At 42.8% G+C, this 24,610-nt stretch overlaps 1 protein-coding gene across 1 annotated transcript; it reads right to left on the bottom strand.

The window, feature by feature from the left end:
• Positions 1 to 1,030: 1,030 nt before the first annotated feature.
• Positions 1,031 to 22,730, bottom strand: LOC308327844 (protein SSUH2 homolog). The gene is made up of 12 exons (XM_080781407.1): positions 22,591 to 22,730; positions 12,440 to 12,535; positions 11,929 to 12,013; positions 11,299 to 11,428; positions 10,879 to 10,942; positions 9,646 to 9,770; positions 8,546 to 8,608; positions 7,234 to 7,325; positions 6,294 to 6,386; positions 5,963 to 6,068; positions 4,868 to 4,975; positions 1,031 to 3,644 (listed from the first exon to the last, which is right to left on the bottom strand). Exons 1-12 carry the CDS (start codon positions 22,613 to 22,615, stop codon positions 3,510 to 3,512), a joined length of 1,122 nt encoding a protein of 373 aa, XP_080637533.1. The 5' UTR covers positions 22,616 to 22,730; the 3' UTR covers positions 1,031 to 3,509.
• Positions 22,731 to 24,610: the final 1,880 nt, after the last annotated feature.

The following is a 24,610-nucleotide window of genomic DNA, read 5'->3' as shown; positions in this document are numbered from 1 at the left end:
GTGGAGCCAGTGACGTCAAAGCAGGTCCTCCTCCGTACTCTGCTACAAGGTTGGTGATTGTTTTAAAATGCTTAATTAAACTGTACTTGACCCATTTAGGCCTGACGTCGAAATAAATAAAAAAGTTTCCCCTGAGAAACCTCATGTTTCTATATCAGTGGTTCTCAATATTTCATGTGTAAAATTATATGTAATATGCCGCTGACCCCCCCCCCCCCCCCCCCCCCCCCCATCTGAAAATATGATGTTCCATGGACCCTCCAGAAGCAAAGATTTGAGAGACAGAATATTCAAAGATTTGAGGCACGATTTTTCAAAAATAGCAGACCTACAAGCTCATAGGTCTCGGCACTCGTTGCTGAGCTATGAGCTTTTAGATCTGCTATTCTTCCATAGCTAAAAGTATAACTTGATGCTTAAAAGACCAAAATGGGTTTGCAATCACATTGCATTTCTAATCCTCTTCTCCTTCCCTATAGGAATAGGTTTGGGTGGTTTGGGTGATTTACAGCTTCTGGATTCCAGCAGTCGGCGGCACCCAAGTTCTGCTTGTTCTCTAATAAAGCTTTTTTTATTTCACTTTCTGGCTGTATAAATTATTTCATTTTATCGTACGCTACTGTAGACTAGATGGTTGATGCCCATGTTTGAGCTAATGCAAAACTATTTTACATCTACACATGACTGTATATCTGTGGCTAGAACCCTAGTTTGTCAGACATGTTTAGATGGGCTTGTTGAGATTTTACTGTTGATTCTCACCACTGGTGCTTTGCCCTCGCAGACCTCAACACTGAACACAACTATTGTGAACCTTCAGGGAAGGAAGCCAAACATTTGTAAATCATGCAAAATTATAAAATGTCTTCAATGTAATTGAAATTTATTTTTAAAACAAGAGAAATCCCAAATCGTCCAGTGTCAAACATGCAATTTCCATGTCATGTACTTTATCCAGAAGCAAATGTCCTGCACCTGCGCAGGACAAATGGTTATGGACTCTAAATGTTGTTTGCTGAAAACATCAGATGCGACGTTGTGTAAACATGCTTCCAGATTTATTTCCCTGTCTGTAGTTATTAAGGAGCACACTTTAATGGGATGTACGGTATGCATAACTGTAGTCACATGTCTCCAGAAGGTGGCATACATGTTTCCTGTTCTACTTAATTTCCCCTTAGCTTCTTTTTGAGAGCTTAATTTGCTTGGCTGAGACTTGGCAGCAGACTCTAGACTGAAGTTGGGCAGACATAAAAACAAAGCTGCATTGGCCTCTGGGGCCATAACGGAAACTATCTCATACTATCACTACAGTAGCCTACATGTCTACAATGTCTAACTATTTATCCAAAGTATTAACAAGAACTTGTGACTAAATGACTTAATTAATTGGACCAGAGGTAATTTCTTCTATCTCCTGAAAAGTAATGGCACATACCAATGTTTCAGCCAACAGCAGAAATGTGTCTTTGCTGTGATGCCATTGCTCACCTCGCCTATCGCTATTAAATACAGCTGTATGATAATTATTTTGATGGACCTTTATAAAGTTCATAAATGACATTAAAAGGCTTGACTTTTAACAGATGTTCCTGTTGAGGCAGTGATGTGCTGGTCAATGTTTAGCTCCAACTCTGTTGAGCAACAGTACAGGTAATGTACCAGTGAAAATTTACACATCTCTGTTGTCGGGAGGAAATTAAGAAAACCTTATTTTTAAAACAAAGCAATACAGCCTCATCAAAGTTGGTGTAACTTTATATATTGTCAATTACTTCCATGAGAGGAGGAGAGGTGGTGGAGTTAGTTTTTGAGGGTCCAATGGAGTTAAGAGGTTTTCTCCAAAGCACTTTTTACTACTTTCCATTGGTTCTATATTTTCATAAAAACAACACACAGACGTAAAGGGTGTTCAATAGCACTGACAAAAACCTCAAAAATGGAGTTATGAGGTTTCCTCCCGACAGCAACGAGTGTTTGTTACATTCATTCACTGTTAAACTAATACAAGTTATATAAGTTATATACTGTACATCAACCGTTTGACTGCAGGATTACGGGGCAAAGGCATCTCTAATTACATATACCGTACACAGTATATTATATACTCACACATACATCAGTGGTTTTCAACCATTTTCATATCAAGGCCCATTATTTATTCAGCATTTGAGCCACGGACCACCATCTGATGAGATTTATTAGCCAAGACTTAGAATATTTTGTTTGGCGTTGGATAATATTTTGACCACAATTCCATCTAGTGTTGATGTTGGGTACCATATATAGAGATATTGACAGGGAAACGTTGATCAAAAATAACAATTATTCTACATTCTCTAATTGTTCAGACTTCTTGTAAATTAATGCAGATGTATATCAATACTTTTACTCTTCAGAGCTTAAAATAAAACAAATATGAAACAAAAACAAAATAAATCTCAAGAGTTAAAGATCTATAAGGGTCCATTTGGTTACCAACTCCATCATTTAGCTGGTGCATGCATATAGGATTAAAGTGGTTACAGTTATTTTGATGCTTTGAGCCCCATTAAGGACCCCTGGGGGTCTCTGGACCACACTTTGAGAACCACTGATCTACTTTGGCATGGATATTACAGTGATAAGTTGAACCACTGATCTACTTTGGCATGGATATTACAGTGATAAGTTGAACCACTGATCTACTTTGGCATGGATATTACAGTGATAAGTTGCACATTAAGTGATGACACACACATACAGATTGTCAATACAGATACAGACAGAACACACACTGTACATACATATGAGATTAACCCACTTAGACCTATGTTCGATTCTACAAATGTCTTCTAAATCATGACAGTTTTTTATAAAACCTGTTTCTATGTCAGTGGTTCACGTTGACATTTTCCATGTCAAGGAAGCCCAGAATTACCTGTATTTGGCCACGGACCCCCATCTGAAAATATGTAGTTTCAGGGACCCCTGCCAGAAGCAAATATTTGAGTTACAATTTTTCACTGTGAACAAATATATATTCAAAGATTTGTGCCACATTTTCACGATTTTTCTAAAATAGCAGATCTACAAGCTCGTACGAGCTTGTAGATCTTTTTCGATAGCTAAAGTATAACATTACAATCAGACTACAATAGTAGGAATGTCTGACACTTTAAACAGACATACACAGTACAGATATGTTGTGGATTATGAGAATATACTACTACATGTAATATATGATTTATCCATGATATCTTCTATAAAAAAAAGAAATACATTTTACACAGACTAGTATCAAAATAATTACAAGTTCGTTGTTTCCTTAGTAAAAAAAAAAGTAAACTGTACTTAGTGAAATGGAGGTTGGGGTGGGGTGTCTAATCCCAAGCCTTGACCTCAGAATGACATGAACAAAAACACGAAATCCACTCCTCATCTCCTGCACTTCATTATCATTGTGTCAGCGCTAATGACACCTGAATTGCTCTCCAGGGACAAATAAAAGGTTTATCTTATCTTATTGCTTATAAAATAGTACAAGCTGAAGGATATTTGGACGTGTGGACTTTGTTCTCCATTCCGTACACAAAGTAGTCATAGTCTTTTCCACTGTAAGAGTAGTGGGCGTGGGTCAGAGGTACCAGCTCGATGGTCTGTCTCTAGACAAAGAAAGACATACAAACCAGCTTAAACACAGAGGTAATTGCATGTAAAACGTAAAAGACAATTCCCTGATGAAGCCATAGACTGCAAAGAAAATAGGATGAAATGTATCGATCTGACAACATGCGGAGTGGGTTGCACCAACGGGTCTTTAGTAAGCATAGTCCTATGCTCCTTACTGCTAAAGCTTTTGAAAAATAGCCAATCTACAAGCTCATAGCGCGCCACCGAGGTCGCGCTACGAGCTTGTAGGTCTGCTATTTTTGACTGACATAGAAACATAGCTTTTTTAGAATCTGATCTCAGGTCAAAATGGGTTAATATCAACTAGACCGGTGTCCGGCTGTAGAGCACCAACTCAGTAACGATGCAAGTTGGGGATCCATGCCCCACCCGGCTATGCAATACCCGCTGTACCCGTGTCAGAGTACCCGTTCCACCCATCTGTCTGTGCCCGTTTATGCCTATATATGGAGATTTCTGTATCTGTCTCCGCGTGTCCCTTTATTCCTATAATCCATATATTCCATATGTGGGTCCGACTGACTTGACACCGGGCACTGCACTCCCTGTGGGGGTGTGGAACGACACCGGGCACTGCACTCCCTGTGGGGGTGTGGAACGCGTGTGTTGAATTTGAAGTCAGTTGGGCGACCGTTTCTCGAGTTACGTGGTTTACAGCCGTACACACGTACAGACAGACAGACAGACGTACAGAGACGTGGTGCATTTATAGAGATATATAGAATCGACTTAGTAGAATTAGACATTAGTTGCACCAACCAAACTTGAGCTTCATCTCAATCACAGCTCAATCACATTATACTTTAGGAAAGTATGAGAATGAACAGTGGGACAACACTAACATGAGTATAAGGAAACATGTTTTGATTTCTAGGGACCATGCAGTGCAAGGAAACATCTCTGACATGTATAAGGAAACACCTCTCTGATATCTAGTCCAATGTACGGAAACATCTGCTTTCACAGGAAACAGGGCTTAAAGCAAAAAAAATCCCAAGACTGAAAATGATTTTTTTTTTTTTGCAAATCTGCACTGAGCACTTTAAGTCCTGAGGAAATGTGTCACTATGACGTTTACATTGATGTCTGCCTGGGCTTGCAATGTGTCATGTCTCATGTCATGTGTTTATTTTGTGATTGTGTGTGTGTGTGTGTGTGTGTGTGTGTGTGTGTGTGTGTGTGTGTGTGTGTGTACCTGCTGCAGGATACGGCAGGTGTTATTGAAGCGACTGAAGTGGTCACTGATGGTTTTCCTGGAAACGTCACAGATCTCCTGATCTGGGAAACCCATAATGGGGTACACCTGGGAGGAGATGGGGAAGAAATCAAACACATGATGGGGTACACCTTGGAGGAGATGGGGGAGAAATCAAACACATGATGGGGTACACCTGGGAGGAGATCAAACACAACTGAAGGAGCTGTGGTCATTTAAACCGACGGTGGTGAGTAGCCTAGCCTTTATGAACACAACTTACAGGCCGCTGTGCCAGCGTATACAAACTATACATTGATTGACAGCACTGTGTTGTCATTTTAACTACCGGTAATCAGCAACATTAAAAGACTGATAAATATGCAAACCAAGTAACCAAAAAACTTTAAAAAGTTGCAACACCACACCACGTCTGTATGCTTTGTTACACCTCAAATACTGGTAACTTTAATTCATGTGAATGTACAGTATCTATATGTTTGTAAGACTTACTTGACTTAAACCTGGTTGCCCTTTGGGGATCATAGGTCATTCTTCTCTGCTATGTTTGTAAGCCCCACAGTTAACCATGTGGGCATGTTAATGTGTTTGTTTTTAAGCAAATGTCAAATCCTCCTAATATTAGCACCAGAATACATGCAACAGGGGAGTGCCATTTGTAATTCATGGCATTTTATGCTCAATGTCTGACAAACGTATCAATCCTTCCATACATTATGGCTGGCAGTTAAAAAAAATCTACGTTAGTGATATGGATGTCAACTGCAAAAACACGCTGAAATTAACTAAATTAAGGCAACTGAGGAATGCAAAAAGACTAGTCCTGGTACTTATTTGGGGAAGTGAAGCTGTTGAAAGTGTGATTTTGGCTTGTTTCTCCATTTTAGGGGTGCAACTGTAACCGATTTCATTAAATCAATAGGGGTCAATACATTTAAAAGGAAAATCGATTAATAATCAATGCCTATTTTGGGCAAAAAAACAACCCGAGCATCAACATTGAGACATTATCCAACATTTTACCAGCAGGTTCTGATCGATGAAGAATGGATCTCCAGTCACTTTCTATCTTACCAGCAGGTTCTGATCGATGAAGAATGGATCTCCAGTCACTTTCTCAAACTTCTTGTCAGGGAAATCTGGCTGGCGGTCAGGGACGAAATCACTAACATTGTTCTTCCTGCATAACACACACACACACACACACACACACACACACACACACACACACACACACACACACACACACAGAGGAGAAAGAGACAGATATAGTGAAAGAGAGGAAGAGGTTTGAAGAAACTATGATTGTGTGTGCGTGCGTGCATGCATGCATACGTGCGTGCGTGCGTGCGTTCGTGCGTGCGTGCATGCGTGCGTGCATGCTTGTGTACAATATGATACATACCATGTAACAGTGAGCTGGATGGAGTGGAGCAGGTTTTGGTTGCCATGGCAAACACTACACTCTTTATAACCATGGCCTCTACAGGACATACACCTGGAGAGAGAGAGAGAGAGAGAGAGAGAGAGAGAGAGAGAGAGAGAGAGATATGGATGAATAGAGAAAAATACATCAAAAGCAGATCTGGTCTGGTATGTTTCACCCATTGACTACCAGTCAAGGTATATATATATATATATATATACACGTAACATTACTGCCAAACATTTTCTAAAGCATAGGTTTTTGTTTTTTTGATTTTCGAGGAAGCCATTTTATTCCACTCATTGGAAGATGAAGTCCATAACTATGTGTGGGAGACCACACATACAGACCAACCGTCCATGCTGGGTTTTTACCTTTATATTAACCTGTAAAAACATATTGAGACTGCGTCTCTTTTACAAGTGGGAACTGGCCAAGAGGCAGAAATAAAATTACACTTCAATACTACATTGCACATCTCAAATTACAGAACAGCAAATACATCCATGATACACCTAAAAGTACCTATGAAATATATACGACAAATCACCAAAGTGCTACTCTTTTAGTGGCAGGGCAAATACACAATGTACAAAATAGAAATAGAAATAATAAATATATAGGCCCGAACAAAGGCTAGTACAGTACATACAAACATGTGCAGGTGTTGGACTGTACATCTAAGACGATCCTTTTGGAACTTCTCAAGGGAACTTACAAAGCCAATTTTAGTCTGGACTGCAGGTCGTTCCACGACCAGGGGCCAAAGAAGATTTTTTTTTACCCCCCTCGGATTTGAATGCTGGTAGCATTTTTGACCAAATCGAATTACTAGAAGTATTTGGAGTATTTGGAGAATGTAAGAAGGCAGATCAAATTAAAATATACCAATGATGCATCCTTTTGTCTCTTACTGTACCTCTTGTGACCTCTCCCATGACAGGAGGTACAGCGCTGTCCCTTCCCATGCATGGTCTTGTGTCCATGACCGTGGCAGAATGTACAGCGCTTCTGTAAACACAGAGACAGTGAAGAGGGTTTTCCATCAGCTATAGGGCTGCAACTATACATTATTTTCGTAGCGATAATCATTTGTTTATTTTATATGTCAAATGAATCGACGCAAAACTATTCTTATTGATTTATGCAGCGGGCTATATGTGACCAAATTTGACTGAGGGACTGCCATTGGATTTCTTTTGAATTTTCGTTTTTTTCATGTCATATGAAAGCATGGAATCACAGCTTGAAAGGTTCACTTCTGTGGTCTCTAACATTACACCTAGTTACATGTTTAAGCATTTATTACATCAATTATTTACATATTGATTTCAGCTCTGACACTTATTTCACACGCTATTAACTCATTTTGGGGAGAATTTGCGCGATGGCAGGCTCTCAGTGAAATCTGGTCACATATGGGCTCTGTTGTCACGGTTATAGGATATTGTAGCCGCTAGTTATAATGGACTTTGATTTAGGGCCCGTGGCCACAGAAATCGTTTTTATGAGCAGAGTAGCGTTTTTTGTGAACGTTGTGTTAGCAGATTGCTGTGCTTACAGTATCTGAAGACAACGTAAACAGGGACTTATCAAGTCAGGTCATAAATCAGTGGGTTGTGATTGTGAACACCCCAGACAGTTTTTAAGTTGCTTGAGTCAGTATTTAGATATCTGAGATTAATTTTAGCTGCCCCGCCCTCTTCCTATACAAACCCATTGTAACTTCAAACCCCATTGTAATTATGATAGATTCATCTTCAACGAGTCCTTTTTTTTCTTGACTGATACTGCCCTCCTATATGTGAGGTGCCTGTGTTTTTTCACTTGCTGTTTTAATTTATTTTTAATATACTGTATATATTTTGGTCTCCTCCGGAAAGAAACACGGTCCCTCATGTATTAGAACAGTCACCAGGAAAAAAAGGAAGGGTGTTTTCGATGAATCTATCATGGTTAAAAGAGAGTTTAAAGTTACAATTGGTTCATATAGGAAGCTAAAATGAATATCAAATATCTAAATACTGAATTGAGCAACTTAAAAACTTTTTTTTAAAGTGACACATCCATTTAAACTACACACACACACATACAGAGCACAACATCCCATGTCAGCTTGTAGTACAGCTATTATGGCAGAATGATTATGCCTATTATGACACGCCCTGGAAGCCCAGGGTTCATGTGGTCAATCTGTGCATACAGCGTGAAGTTAAAGGTGTCTTACGTACATTCCCCCGGCCGTGACACATGACACAGCGCGTTCTGCCACAGCCATGGCACTTGTGACACGTCTGAAACAGAAACACAACACACAAATGAAAAGCGCAGCCGGAAGTTTACAATATGCACAACAAAATATAGACATTTATCTTTTAGAAAGAATAATAATAACAAAAATAATAAAAGTTTTGTGACAAAAAGCTTTAACTGGAAAAATGTGTTTTGAACAATGCTCCACGTCCAGTGGAGTAAAGTATATTTGTTCTGTGGCAAGCACGGGAGCAGTGCATGTTCGAGCGCTAGTCCGACCGTAGCCTGGGGTCCACCCATGCTTTCTATGGCATAGGCAGCTCCCGGCAGGATCCGCCGGGGAGAATCTAGACGCAGAGAGTGAGAGAGTAGAGTGTGTGTGTGTGTGTGTGTGTGTGTATTGCGCTACTGTATGCCGTATTGAAGTGGACTCGGACCCAGACTTTTTTTTCCTCCCTGGAAATAAAAACGTCTGCGTTTCCGAGGCTAGTCCGACCGTTGTTCCCGTATGTTGGACTAATGCTCTGTCGGAATTATCATCGGATCCACTTTACTTTGTCTTTACAAAGCAGCAGTACATTTGTGTACTGTACCTAGCGCTGTTGGTCGTCGACTATACCTTTTTACACTGACGAAAACTAAATGGAAACGAAATGAAAACTAAGCTATGATGACAAAACCAAGACTAAATATACTGACAATTTCGTCAACAAATGAAAACTAGACTAAAATGTTAGGAAGGGAATAGTGGACAAGAGATCCAGTATAAGTCATTTTACAATTAGTTGCATGCTGAAAATAGCTGATCTACAAGCTCACAACGCGTCGCACTGTGGGCTTATAGATCGGCTATTTACAGCAAGTGAAAAAAACAGTCATTATGGCGGCTTCAAGGCCCGCCAAAAATACATTTTGTTCGACTAAATCAACTGTAGATTTCGACTAAAATCTTATGATATTTAGTCGACTAAAACTAGACACTAAAACATTCCAGGTGACTAAAATGTGACTAAAACTAAATGAAAACTATTCAAGAGACTAAAAGACTAAAACTGCCAAAAACAACACCTGTCTGTACCTTTACAAAGGAGGAGTGGGGCACTCGGACCTTCAGCACGGTGTCGGTGTACATCTGGGGCATGGTCACGGGAACGTCCCAGGGGGGCGGGCTCATGCCGTACTGCGGACCATCCACTGGCTGACCTAATGGCACATGGTGAGTTGACAAGACATTAATCAATCTTCGCAAGGGTCTTCAATGTTTTTTGGAGGGCCATGGACCCCTCAGCTGAAAGAGAGATTAAGATTAAGCAGAGAGACCTACTATTGTGCAGACTTTTTGATAGATTTCATAGATGTGTTTGACAGCACTATCATCAGTCTTGTGTAAATGACACGTTTATGTGTGTGTGTGTGTGTGTGTGTGTGTGTGTGTGTGTGTGTGTGTGTGTGTGTGTGTGTGTGTGTGTGTGTGTGTGTGTGTGTGTGTGTGTGTGTGTGTGTGTGCGCGTGTGTGTGTCTGTGTGATCTACACCAAATCGCTATTTTCTGCGAATGTTACCACCAAAATGTGGATGCTAGGGTTAAAGTGTTTAATGGAAAGAAAAGAAAGAAAAGTTCCTAACACACAAAGATTCAGCAGCCCCCCTGCATTAACTCTGATAACACCCTAGGATTCCCAGACACCCTGTTGAACACCCATGATCTAGAGAAAGACTGAGAGGGCAGCAGCAGGAAATTCTTGCTTAGTTAGTGAGTTAAATGGTAAATGGTGCATTTATATAGCGCCTTTATCCAAGGCGCTTTACATAGATTGTGCATTACATTCACCCATTCACACACACATTCATACACCGATTGCGGCGGAAGCCATACAAGGTACCAACCAGCACATCGAGAGCAATTTGGGGTTCAGTGTCTTGCCCAATTAAGGACACTTCGACATGTAGACAGGAGGAGCCGGGATTCGAACCGCCACCCCATGGATCAATGGATGACCTGCTCTACCTCCTGAGCCACAGTCACTCAGGAGGTAGTTAGTAGGTAGGTAGTTAGTTATACTGTAGCAAGCACATGTGCAGTTGTTGGAGGTGGTCTGCCTACTCTTGTGTTGGGTTGGACACAGATTTTACTTGTGAAGTGAGTCGTGACAATACAGATTGATTCTGACTGGATGATAGCAATAAGCAGACGGCCATTAGACAGCCATAGAGCCGCCATCTTGGCTGTTCAGTTGCAATGATCTCACTCTGTTAGGACGGAGAGGGAGACAGAGACAGCGGATTGTAGCTTTAGCTAATCATGATCTTACCAGGGCAGTAGGGTTCACACTCCCAGGCACTGGTTCTGGTTTCAGTGAAGGTCTCCAAACGATACTGTTACGAACAAGACAAAAGGTCTCGCGTTAGGAACACACTGACTGAACCGCGTCTCACCATCCGGGTTGGGTTTGGATTTTTTTCAGTTTATTTGGCGCTTTTGGGATAGACAGTGGAAGGGCTCTCGGAGCATCCTTGCAGTAGAACAGTGGTTCTCAAAGTGGGGGTCCCCCGGGGGTCCTTGAGGCGGTTCCAGGGGGTGCCCAACAAAATGATTGATAGTTAGGAACCAAATGGAAGCGTACATTATGTCTGTTCTACAAATGGAAGCAAAGTGACCAGGTAGACCAGGTAATCAAGCCAAACGCATGACCAAATACATAGTTTGAGAATCACAGCAGTAGAACTGGTACCCTGTAGACGGTGACAGGTTTGATGTCTTTGAATGTCAGGTTCCTGGCCGGCTTGGAGCTGTATTTCCACTTTGACTCCACAAACTTCACCAAGGCTTCCCTGGCCGCATCCTCTGACAGAGTGGGGACCCTGAATGAACACAAATACACAAAGACACCTCCATCACCCCAAAACCAGAATGAAAGGAACCTTCGCCTCGAAGAGGCCTCAGAAGAAAACGGCATTCTCTAAAAGAGGAGACGAGGCCCTACTCAAAGCCATAGAAGATATCAACAAGTTAGTTAAAGTTAAGTTAATAAAAGGAAAGTATTGACTCAAATTAAAAAGACAGAAATAGCAAGAAGAGAAGATTAAGTACATGGAGGAGAAGAGGAAATGGGAGGACTGGGTCCAGAAAATGGAAGAAGAATTTAAAGGCAAAGACAAAGAGAGGAAGGAGGAGAAAAATAAGTGATTCAAGTGGTTAATGTAAAGAAAATAAAGAAAAGTTCCTATCACACAGAAATATTCAGCTGTAGTAACTCTGAGAACACCCTAGGATTCCCAGACCCACTGTTGAACAGCACATGATCTAGACTAGAGAAAGACACTGTGTGTGCGACACTGTGCGTGCGTGCGTGCATGCGTACCTGACATGGGGAACAGAAGTGTTCCTGTCCTGCTCAGGCTGGGGGTTGTAGGCAGGAGGAGGAGGGTACAATGGGTTGTCATCCCCTGGACACACACACACACACACACTTAGATCACAGATACCAGAGACAACAAGAGATGAGTCAAGTCAAGACGAGACGTATAGTCTCACATGGCCAGACGAGTGGACATCTCCACATGCCGATATGGCTGGTGAGTCGTGACATCTAAATTCATAAAGTCTCCGTGGAAACAATTCAAAGACTTCAAGACATTAGGGCGGTCCTTCAGATTGGTACAGAATCAGGATTGGTCTCCAAAGCAGTACTGGGTGTAGGTTGGTGTGGTTTCCTCCACTGTTCTAGTCCCTACATTGAATGTAGATGTCACCAGATGTATCAGTAGGTGGAGATCTACAATTGTCTGTCTATGTGAGACCACAATGTAGTACACTATGCACACAGCATAACAAAGAACGCACAACATGGCCGAGAAGAGAAGAGAACTTGCCTCCTCCTCCGATGCCCTGGTAGCCATGCACATTGTCCAGCCAGCCAGGAGGTGGAGCTGAAGGTCCCTCCTCTGGGATGTTGGGATCAAAAGCGCCTATTGGAATGGGCGGAAAGAAGCAAGGTCAGAATTATTTAATTCACTACTAATCTCAAGAGAGCTAGGCCCACCCTGCAGGCAGAGAGCTAGGCCCACCCTGCAGGCCACACCAAGAACATGATCGCCTCGCTGGCAGCTTTATGATCCGGTCCAGACAGAGCCTTGTGTTACCAGGCGGCAGAAACTAGAGTGGATAATGGATGTCGATTTAGCGTGTGCTCCTCCACAACGATTCCCCTTGGTCAGAGGCATCATAATGTTAGGGCCTACTATGCATTTGTGTCCGGGTAGCTCAGTCGGCAGAGCTCTTAGCCTTTGGGCCACAAGTTCAGGGGTTTCGAACCCGGGCACCACCAACTCAGCGTATCAGTAGCATGGCGTGGTGCAGCAAGTCGTGCGGGAAGTACTATAAATGTGAGTTGTACTACAGGGGTCAGCTAGTAAGTTCTTATGGACATCTTTGAGTGTTTGTGTGTTTGAGCACGGAATGTGATGTACAGTATGAACATGATGATGTATGATGATAAGAGCGCCCCTCTGGTGGGTCAGAACACAATCAATGGCTAAGTAAGGAGCTGGAAAATGTGGCAATACACCTTAAATACAAAAATAATCACACCCATGTGAAGTGAGGGGCGCTCTTATCTTTACTAAGATTATACGTAATATGTAATGATTTCATGCAGGCCACATCCTGGAATGTGGCCTTTAGAGGATATTTAATTAATCAAAAGGTTTAAAAAAGAACATCTGGAGACAGAACATTTTTGAACAAGAGCTCTTTCATGGTTCGAGGTCTATTTTTAGCACAGAGAGAGTTATCGTTTAACTTTAAGGCGTGTGAAACTCAGTCAGTTTTTTGGTGCGAGAAGTGTTTCATCCAAAGGTCTAACTTTAGAGGAAAGTTAACAGTGAAAACAGAACGTTCAAAGAGAACAATGGAAAGATCCTACCCGGTTTCACTTTCATCAATGCAAAGCTATTGTTGTCCATACCCTATCTACATGTACATGTGGGACTGTCAGTCAGATATTGTCAGTTATTTACAAAGGCCAGACATTATAGCTGGTGGGCCAGTTCTGGCCCATGCTGCTGCCTACTGGTATGTGCATGTTTTATTGTAACTCGTAGCGACTGGCATGACCCGGCGAGACCAGGCTACTCGATTCAGCATTTATGTGGGAGCATTGGTACGCCAATCGGATATATACACAGGTATATATCGGGGAATAGGTGTGGCCTCTAGATCGGATCACACTAGTCTGTAGTCTGTCCGAAAACCAGGCTCCCTGAAAAGCCTGGTTTTGGCTGTTGACACAAGGATATAGAGGAGAGGTACCATGGGCGATTTCACAAGAAAGAAAAAAAAGGAAGTTGGTTGAGTGAGAACTTGTTGATGATAACTTGTCCAACTGGATCTAAGAATAACTGACTATGACGACTGATATGCTTGTGGCCAGCAATTAACCCGGCCAGGCTGCAGATAGTCAACATCAAAGTTGAATGGGTTAAAACAATTAAACAGAAAACAAAAAATTATTTGCAATTGACCAGTGTTTGATGTACATAAGGCGAGGCTTGAAATGGTTTTACGTACCATCGTGCTGACTCATTGTATATTGTATGAGTGATGTAATGATGTTTGTGTTTGAACAGAGGCCACACCTTAAGGCAAGACACAGGCTTAAGTAATTTATACAGATGATGATTGATGATGAAATGTATACAACTAGCAGTTCGGGCCGGGGCCGCACATCCACGCTACGCAGCCCTCACATCTCTCTCTCCTCGTCTCCCCCTGCCTTCTCTCTCTGCCCCCATTATCTCTCTCTCTGTCTCTCTCTCTCCCCCCATTCTCTCTCTTTTGCTCCCCTACCGCTCTCTCACCCCCTTCTCTCTCTCCCCCTCTTCTCTCTCTACCTCCCCCCCTCTCTCTTCTCTCTCCCTCTCTCTCCCTCTCCCCCCACACTTATTTATTGGTTCATGTGGTACAGCTCCAATCACAGCTTAAAGTGACACATCCTTACAAACCCATGTAAAAACAAGACATGATCACATGTCCGGTGAAAGAAGCACTGGTTTATTTATTTAGTAACGAACGCTCCTCTCAACTGGCCGGTCTCAATCATAACATTACGTTAAATAAAATTGGGTGTCTCTAAAGATTTCTGTTACCTGCTTCCTGTTACCGGTTTCACCTGACAAAAACTCAGTGTCAAAGTTCACCTGTTCCTATACAAATGCATCAGTGGTGCACGCATGTTTCAACAATGGGGAGTCAGTCACCCATCCAGGCAGTCGGGAAGCGACATGTATGGCCTAGACAAGAATGTAAAAAAAAACCAACACAAATTACCAGAATATTTTCTAAAAAGAAAAGAAAAACAAGTTTACCTGTCATTAAGGACATACTAATTACTATTTCTGAAACTGAAAAAATACAGTAAACAATAGAATCAGTCCAATGTCTATGTTATTGCAAAACACTTAATAGTAGGGAGTGTTCAGAACAGAATCCATGCCGACGGCTAAAGGGATAAGTAGCACTACCTTGCATATTTACAAAGATACATTTCAAAGACCTGCATTAAGCCTCATCTTACAGTAAAGATAAACATGTCGGTGAACAAACCTGCTCTGCCTAGACTAGAGGATCTCTTCTTAAGCCAGCTGATTTTCAACTAAAATAGGCCTTTTCCCATGTCCAAGTCTAATATTCTGATTAAAGAACAGAACTGCTGTACTTATTGCTAATGAAATGTTTAAACTAAAGGCTCATTGTCAGTACCATTCTTGGATACAGGTTGGATGGTGCACACATTTAGGTAGTGCAAGGTGTTCTTGCTCAAGGGCACTTTGGTATTTGATCCTGGTACTTTCCATACCAGGATCACTTTCCATACAGTACATATAATCGTTTTTCTTACTTCCATGCAACTTGATTAGAGTAACAGGTGCGGTCGCCCCTTTTCCATCTCGCCCCACTACTCTACCTAGCTGTAAATAACAAGAGAGAGAGGGAGAGCTGTCTGCTAAATCACAATGCCCCCAAACAGTAACTCTGTCATTTCTCGACCGTTTCGGACGTGGGGCGGCTCTCCGGAACCGGGCTGGCACACCTGGGCGTGTTCCTATGGGTCTGGAAGTTCTGGGGACCCACACACGGAGTTGCACCACTCAGTTCACACGGGTGTGATTTTTTCTCTTTTAACCCATTCTGACCTGAGATCAGATTCATACGAGGTTTCCACGGGACACACACTGGTCTGATTAACCCATTCTGACCTGAGATCAGATTCTAAAAATGTCAGTCGTTCTTCGAATTTTTCAAAAATAGCAGACCTACAAGCTCGTATCGCGCCACTCGGTGGCGCGATATGAGCTTGTAGATCTGCTATTTTTCAATAGCTAAAGCATAACATGATGCCAACACCAAAATGGGTGCCCGGTCAGAATGGGTTAAGTGACTATGGGCTGTCCACAAGTTATGCTGCACCCTGAATGCTTCATTGTTTAATTTGTCAGCGCTATCATCAGTGTCGTGTGAATGTAAATGTCTTGTTTGTTTACACCGTATCTTTGCTAACAACATGTTGGATTTATGTGTATTGTCAGACATTAAAATGTTTTGAAAAGAAAAGAAAAGAAACTTAGATTTAGAACAGTGGTTCTCAAAAATAGCATATATACTGTACAAGCTTGCAGCTGTGAGCTTGTACATCTGCTTTATTAGGGCTGTCAAAATAACTGAGTTAATTATAGTTAACTAATTGTGTAATTCATTAGATTAAGAATTTTAACGCAATTAATCCATGCTTGGATGACCCCATACATTCCATAATCCCAAACACTATCTAAGCCCTATCTGGATGGGACGGTTATCGCCATAAAAGGCTGCACAATTGACATAGGCAGCGGCCCAAATAACACAACACGATAACGTTGTGAGAGACAGAGAGACACCATGCTGCCACACTCAATTTGTTATGAAGAATAAAACATACACATACGGTACGTATGCTAAATGTATATATCTTTCCATTCCCACAACACTATACAGAAAAACATTGCATATTTTGGACAGTAGTTTGAATGGTGATTAATCATGAATAATTAATTAATTCTGAAGCTGTGATTAATCTGATTAAAAGTTTTAATCATTTGACAGCCCCTACACACACACACACACACACACACACACACACACACACACACACACATACATGAATATATATATTTTTTAACACATATATATTCTCTTCTGGGGGGTTCCCTGGCACGGTCAAATATAGCAATTTGGGGGTCCAGTTTCAGAACCACTGCCCTAGGAGTCATGGCTGGGTCCCCTGTTGAATACCCGCCCCTCTTTTAAAGGCCAGAAGGTTTCCTTGATACAGTTGTGAATCAACAAATAGACTGTAAAAAAGAAATATGTTTATTATGATATAATATTACACAATGGTGCATTAATTGACATACTTCCGGTGGAGCAATTAGGCATGTGCCTGTGTTTTTACTCTATCTGAATGCCGGCTCACAATACAAGGGGGCCTATTCCTAGGGGTACTTTTCATTTCCAGCATTTCCTCTTAAGGCCACCACACTGCTGTGGGGCTAAAAATATGACACAAAGTTAATGAGGTTAGGTCACTGTATACAATACCTCTCAGGATCAGGGTTAAAAATATCAATGACAGGGTGTTTCCACCCAAATCCTGTGTGACATTAATAAAAATACACAGTACTATGTAGTATGTATACGCACACACACACACACACACACACACACACACACACACACACACACACACACACACACACACACACACACACACAGTACAGTACATGCATACATAATTTGGAATGAGTATGTGAGTGAGCGCATGAGGGAGACAGTCAATAGTCAAATGAGCAAAATGCATGGAGTAAGCAAGCAAGTAAAAGAAATCACACACGTGTGAACTGAGTGTTGCAATCCCCCCCCCCCCCCCCCCCCCTCTCTCTCTCATTAGAGACACAGCACTACCCCTCTCTCTGTTTCTGGCACCCCCTACTGGTATAAATAAGTCACATACTCGTGCTCTCACACGTAAACAGGTACACAGGTACACGGACATTGCTGGTTGTAGGAGTGGTTGCACCACTCAAAAATAGAGGCACTCTGGAGGGAAGACAGAGAAAGAAATGAAGTGCAGAAAAAAGAATGTAATTGTGCATGCGAGGGGGAGAGGGAGAGGTGGAAGGCGAGGGAAGGATAACACGCAAGAGAGGGGGGGAAATTGAGTAAAGTGGGAGGGGGAAAATAGAGCGCCGCAAGAGAGTGGAAGAATGGAAAAACAAAGCATTGTTGATAACATTGACATAAACAATGTATTCCAACATTCCCCAACAGATGCATACTGTTGTTGGGGAATGTTGGATATTATAGCTGTAATGTGATATATTTAGTTAAAACAAAAACATAATTGTTAACAAGTTAAAGTCCTATATTCTGATAGTAATCTTTGCTAGCAGACCCGGGGGGCCAACCGTGGCACAAGGGCAGCTTTTTTATATGGCCCGCGGCTTCCTTCCTACAATGTGTTATTTATGGCCCGCCAGTATAGTCATGTGCAAATCATACTGTATACAAAAAAATCACACCCGTGTGAACCGAGTGGTGCAACTCCCCTCTCCACCCCCCCCCCCCCTCTCTCTCTCATTAGCAGGCAACAGTCTCTCTCTCTCTCTCTCTGTTTCTGGCACAACAGCGCCCCTACTGGTACTCATACTGGTGCTCATTAACCAACACATAGGTGAACAACACATAGGTGAACACGGACATTGCTGGTCCTTGGAGTGGTTGCACCTCTCTAGGTCGTCCTCAGACGAGCCCTCCATCGTCGTTTCCAGTCATCCCGGTTCTCCATACATCCGGCCAGTTCGTTGGTACTTTGCACTCCTGCATCGCTCTTGAGTACATCCACGTATGTTAGCGCGGGGCGTCCTCGTGATCGATGCCCGTGCGTTGGTTCCCAGAGCACCAGTTTGCTGGCTGGCAGTTCTTGATGCCTTTGGCAGTGTCCTGCTAGTCTCATTCTCCTGGCTGCTATTTTCTGGCTCACCCTCGGTAGTCCCTCATACAGAGTCATGTTAGTGACATGTACAGTCTTGCTGATGTTAAGTACTGCACGCAGCATTCGGGTGTAGCACCCGTCAAGGGACTTCTCCAGGGTTGGCTTCAGGGTCCAGCATTCACTGCCGTAGAAGAAGCTGAGTTTGATTTGTCGGGGGAGATTGGAGTTCCAAACACTGTTCATGCCATTCAGGGCCCTCCATGCAAGTGCCTTCCTCACTTTCAGATCTTGCTCGGTTGAGTTGACCCATGAGCCCAGGTACTTGAAGTCCTTGACTTCCTTCAGCACCGTGCCTCCTGCTGTTGTGAGAGGTGGATGTTCCGGTGAGATGTTGTAGGTGATAACCTCAGTTTTCTTGGCATTTAGCCTAAGGCCAACTTTGGCACACTCCAGCTCCACACTGTTCAGGAGTTCCTGAGCTTGTTCCACGCTGTCTGAGAGCAGGCCGATGTCATCCGCATAGTCCAGATCTGTCAGGACTACCTTGGGATGTCGTCTTGACCTTCTTTGGAGTTATGGTGAAGACAAGATCCTGCTCTCGTCCACTGATGGCTTTCCTGAGCGCATAGTCCAGGACTATGATGAAGAGGAAAGGGGCTAGGGTATCCCCCTGCATTACCCCGGCCCGGATATCAAACTCCTCGCTGTTACCATCTGGGGTCACCACCTTGGCCCTTGTTCTGGCATACATGGACTCTATTGCCCGGAGCAAGTTGGGAGGGACACCGTAGGCCTTAAGGATCTTCACCACTCGGAAATTAACCTGGGCAGATAAGCTACTTATCAGTACTTTCTCAGTAGAATCTGTATGTGACAACCAGGTATAGTCTGGTGACACCGGAGAGACGGGTGACAGCCGGAATATAGACGGCACCCGGGTGAGCAGTATGGGTTAGCGCCTCAGCCTGTGTCCTCCGTGAGGTGGAAGCCCAACAACCCTCGGTGAGGCCTTTGGGAGGGCCATGCAAGCAGCAAGTGGAACCGCAGCACCATGACCCTGCGGAACCATTGCCCACCACTCCTGAATGAACTGTCTGGTGCTGGGACTCTGGTGCAACGCACAGGTCCTCGCTCTACTCCTGGTGAGAGCAGGAGTGGACCTGGTGAGACGTAGGAGGGGCCCGGCCAGGAGACAACCCACAGAGCCTAGTCCCTCAATGTGCCAGAAGTGTACCTCCCAGCCCTGGCAGAGTAGTTCTGGAGTAGTTCCAACGGATTGTGTGCCCCTGGTTTTTCCCTAGTGGGACTGATTGAGGGTAGCTACTGGGACGTAAGTCGGGACTTGATCACTCCCGGCTGGGTCGCCTGAGTGAGGGGTATGATGTTGAGAGACCCCGTTGACCTCAGGATACATCACTGATACGTCCCAGGTGCATCCATGCGATGTTTTTTAGTTATAGTTGTATAAAGGATTCCTAACTGCTGTGTTGTTACATTTGGCTACACATTTGAACAAACTGTAAATAATAATAGCAATGTAGTGCATGCATCATGCACGACGTGATGAAATGCTGAATAAATGTGGGATATTTTTGCTTTAGTTCACAGCACAGATTACATTTGGGGATACACTGCCTGTCACCAATATTAAGCCCATAATATGGAGATCCCTGATGTCATCAATATTGGCCAGCAACTCTACATCTGACCCCAAACCTCAAACCCTTAGCTGACCTGTTCTGACATTCCATATGTTGATCCTTCCCCATCCGTCCTTCCTCTTTAATGTCTCCCTTTTGACTGATACATGTCCATTTAAACTCTAGACGGGCCCGTCCCAAAGTTATTAGTGCAGCTGCGCCCGGCAGCTGGCGGAAACTAGAGCTCTCAACAGGCCCGAAAATTAAGGCCCGGCCCTACCTGGGCCCTCATCAAACCCTGTACACTCAAGACACTGCCCCCGCTGGGCCGCTGCCACCCTTAGATCTCCATATATGGAGCTGACCTGTTATGACATTCCATATGTTGATCTGACCTCATCAAACCCTCAGTGATGTAATTAGGTTTTCAATGTAATGGGTCCCGGGACCCAGGGGTGGTCTTTTAGATGGGTCCCATGGACATTTTATGAGTCCCACTTCAACCACGTTAGGAGTCAAATTTTTACAAATTGCAGCATTTAACTCCCATTTCATCTTATATGGTTATATGGTTATATTCATGTAGAAAATGTATGAAAGAAAAAAACACAATTCTAAGGGCCGATTCATACTCCTATTCGGCTCTATTCGGCTGTAGTGCCGAAATGCCGACTTTAGGACGGTACCCGCCACCCCCGAACCTCAAATGACGTCACATTGTAGGCACTACAGAGCCGAACCGACTTTTATTCGGTCCTAAAATAGGAGTATGAATCGGCCCTTAATCTGACAATTGCAAAGAGTTGTGCAAACAACAGTACAAACTACAAAGTATATGCAAACAAAGTAAATTAAATAGCACCAAATTACAGTACAGTGCTGAGTACAGTAGTGCGTCCATGGGACCCCCAGAAAGGCACCCTATTAGCATCACTGAACCCTGTACACTCAAGACACGCTCCATATATGGCCAGTACAGAATTCATTCCATATGTTGATCTGACCCCCCATGCCAAAGTGCCAGCGCTCGCCCAGCAGTTTGCTGTCACCAAGGTGGATGCGTGCATGTGACCTCGCCCTTCAGGGCGAGGTCACTTCGCCTGAGGGCTACTTGCCTACTTGCCTGAGGGCTACTCGCCTGAGGGCTTCTTACTGGTTATTATGGTCCAAAAGTATACAGGATGACAAGAGATACAGTCTGCCCTAAATGTACTGTATAGTATTGTATGTAGAGGGACAGTACATGTTTTGGAGATAACGCCAGAGAGACCAGACTGAGATGGTTAGACATGTACAGACTAGGAAAGGATACCGGGTAGAAGGATGCTAAGGTTGAGACTGCCAGGCAAGAGGTCTAGAGCAGCGGTTCCCAAACCTTCTTGGCCATGCACCCCCTGTACCTCCAGACCTAGCTGACGCACCCCCCCCACATGGAAATATAAGTTGCATAAGCTATATAGACATATATTTCCTTATATGCACATATTACGCAGTATAGGCTATATTCTGCATATACTTGCCATATATTGGCATAATATGTTAACATATTTAAAATGAAACCATAGCAACACCATTCGCTTTTTCATGTTGCGCACCCCGCCTAGAAGGTGCTCGTGCACCACAAAGGGTGCACGCACCACAGGTTGGGAACCACTGGACTCTAGAGGAAGACCAAAGAGGAGATGTATGGATGTAAAGTGAAAGAGGACAAGAAGTTATAGTCTGTGTGAGAGAAGAGGAGGCAGAGGATAGGGTCAGATGAAGGCATGCAGATGATGTGCTGTGGGGAATCAATAAGGGAACAGCCTAAAGGATAAGATATTACTTTGTTTACAATACTGCAGTCAAAATGTTACTTGCATGAGTAAAAGTGCAAAAGTAAGCTATTGGCATCAAAATATATAGGCTACTTAAGATACCAAATATGAATGTACTCATTATAGGATGAGAATGCCCATTTCATAATCATATTATTAGATTGTAATTACTCTATTTAGAAATGCATTACTGAGTTCATCCCAAAAAAGGAGAAAAAAAAGCTGTCAAATAATCGTACAATATTTGCCTCTGAGATGTACAAGAAGTAGGCCTACATGCAAAAACCCATTCAGTAAAGCTGAATCTGACTTGACAGATTTAACTTCATTATGATAAATGTAACAGAATAGGGAGAGCAAAACTTTCCACTGCAATTAGACAGATTTGAGCTGCTCACATAGTGCTCAGTGCAGAACATAATAAGACTGTTGGGTGGGTGTGTGTCTGTCTGTCTGTCTGTACGACTGGCTAGTAGCTATACTACCTAATCATACTAACTACTTTTTAATGCTGATGTGGGGATTCTGCTGCTACTCACCCAGATCTTCGTCTTTATCGACCATTCTCAGTCGTTCTGGTCTGTTTGAAGTGAATGGTATCAGCGCTACTATACTACTACTATACTGTACTAGTGTTGTTTAAACCGAGTCTACTGTACGTGGAGTGATTAAGGAACGGGCGCATACGTCACGTTCTTCAGCGTATCTAAACTTCACCGAGGAAAAAGAAAAACGGAAGACTGTTGATTCAAGGGAGGGTGTTAGTGGTCACGTGGTTGGACCGAGGGTACGATGAATAAAGTTAAAAAATACAAATTACACAATCTTTTACCTTTGGAAAATAAATGGTTCAAGTTAAGACAGATATGATAATGTAATGTAAAACACTTTGAGGCAGGTTATAGTTTACACACGCCGCACGCGACTGGTACCGGTCGCGTCATCTCCTGGTCATCTCCTGGTTTAATATACTCCTTGTTTTTCAATCAACGTTTACACAGTATGTGTTCATCTTTGACCAAAATAGTCAATAGCGTCGAGGATGAACGCAGATCATGAAGAGAGGGGGAGACTTATTTATTCATATGTTTATTGTGTATTTCATTGCTGGGAGGACATGCATTTGACTGTCAACAAAACATTGGAGTTTCTTCGTGTAAACAACTGGAGAGGAGTCTGATCCCTCTAGTCTAGTCCCAGCCTCCCAGGCAAGAGATAATTAAATTTTACACAGGGCGTGGATTCAAAGGAATGACAGTCCCGCAGCGCCCCCTGGGGGGGGGGGTCAAAAAAGGATTTAATGCGCAGCATCGGCTATTTGAAAATACACTACAGCCCATGTCAAGTAATATGGGAGCAGAACAAAAATAATAAAAACATAAACAAAAACAGCATTAAAATAGGCAAGCAGTTAAAACAATCGGACAATAGCAAAAAGCATACAACAGTGGCATATCAGGCATAAGAACAGAGGTTTTAAAACTCAACTAAAAGCAAGAGTGAAGAGGTGAGTTTTAATAAGCTGTCTTAAAGATGTCTATAGAGGGTGCCTGTCTGAGTTGTAGTCAGGTAGTCTATGTTTATTCCAGGCCGTTGGCCCATAGAAGCAGAAAGTCTCACCATATTTCTTATAATAGCCACCTTTTTAGGGAGTTTGAATAGGCCAGCAGTGGAGGACCTGAGGGGGCCATAACTCTGAGAGTGTACAAATGGAACCATTGGTTCCATTTCAGTTACAGACCCATAGTTGGTTCCAAACTATCATTTAGCTGGGGACCCCCTGGAACTCCCTCAAGGACCCCTGGGTTTATAGCCTTGACAACCTAGCCTGGCTAATAAGCCAGACTCAAATCACACTGGCAGGCAATTTTTTTGCCAACGGCTGATTCGGTCTGGCTTATTAGCCAGGCTATTGACAACCATGCACGACATGCAGTCTTATGCAAGGGTTAAAAAAACTTTATGAATTTATTAATTTAATATATTAATTATTTATTTATTATGTATGTAATTTTAGACAGATTCTATGTGTATTTGTTTAGCTGATGGCATGCAATAGTTTCTATAGTTTCAATGTACAGATGACATTTTTTATATTATATTGTGACGCTTTATTCTTGGTTTAATAGGATCGTAGAATACAGAGTCAAGTCTTTCGGCATTCGAAGTACACACAATGTGTTTACCTTGCTTACTTTCAAGTAAAGCACTTTCTTTTTCATCCATCTTCAACCGCTTATCCGCAGTCGGGTCGTGGGGGAGCAACAGCTCCACCAGAGTGTTCCAGAATTCCCTCTCCACTTTCTTTTTTAAGAATAGGCTACAATTAAATTTGATCCAGTCTGTATGGTAGAGTATGATACAATATAAATATAACTTTTTGTCTCCCTGCTCTTCTATTGAGACATTTAGATCAAGCACAAGGTCATTTTTAACCCCTTAGACCAAGATCAGGCACACATTTTAACCTGATGGTCAATTTCTCCACTGAGCAAACAGGCAGGCTCTGATCCGTGGAAAAAATGTCAGGACTTGCGCAGAAAACAATGAGGAAAGTTA

This window comes from Protomyctophum bolini (assembly GCF_963924005.1).
Source record: "Protomyctophum bolini genome assembly, chromosome: 2".
In the NCBI taxonomy this organism is placed as follows: domain Eukaryota; kingdom Metazoa; phylum Chordata; class Actinopteri; order Myctophiformes; family Myctophidae; genus Protomyctophum; species Protomyctophum bolini.
This window is presented reverse-complemented; position numbering and strand designations above follow the sequence as displayed.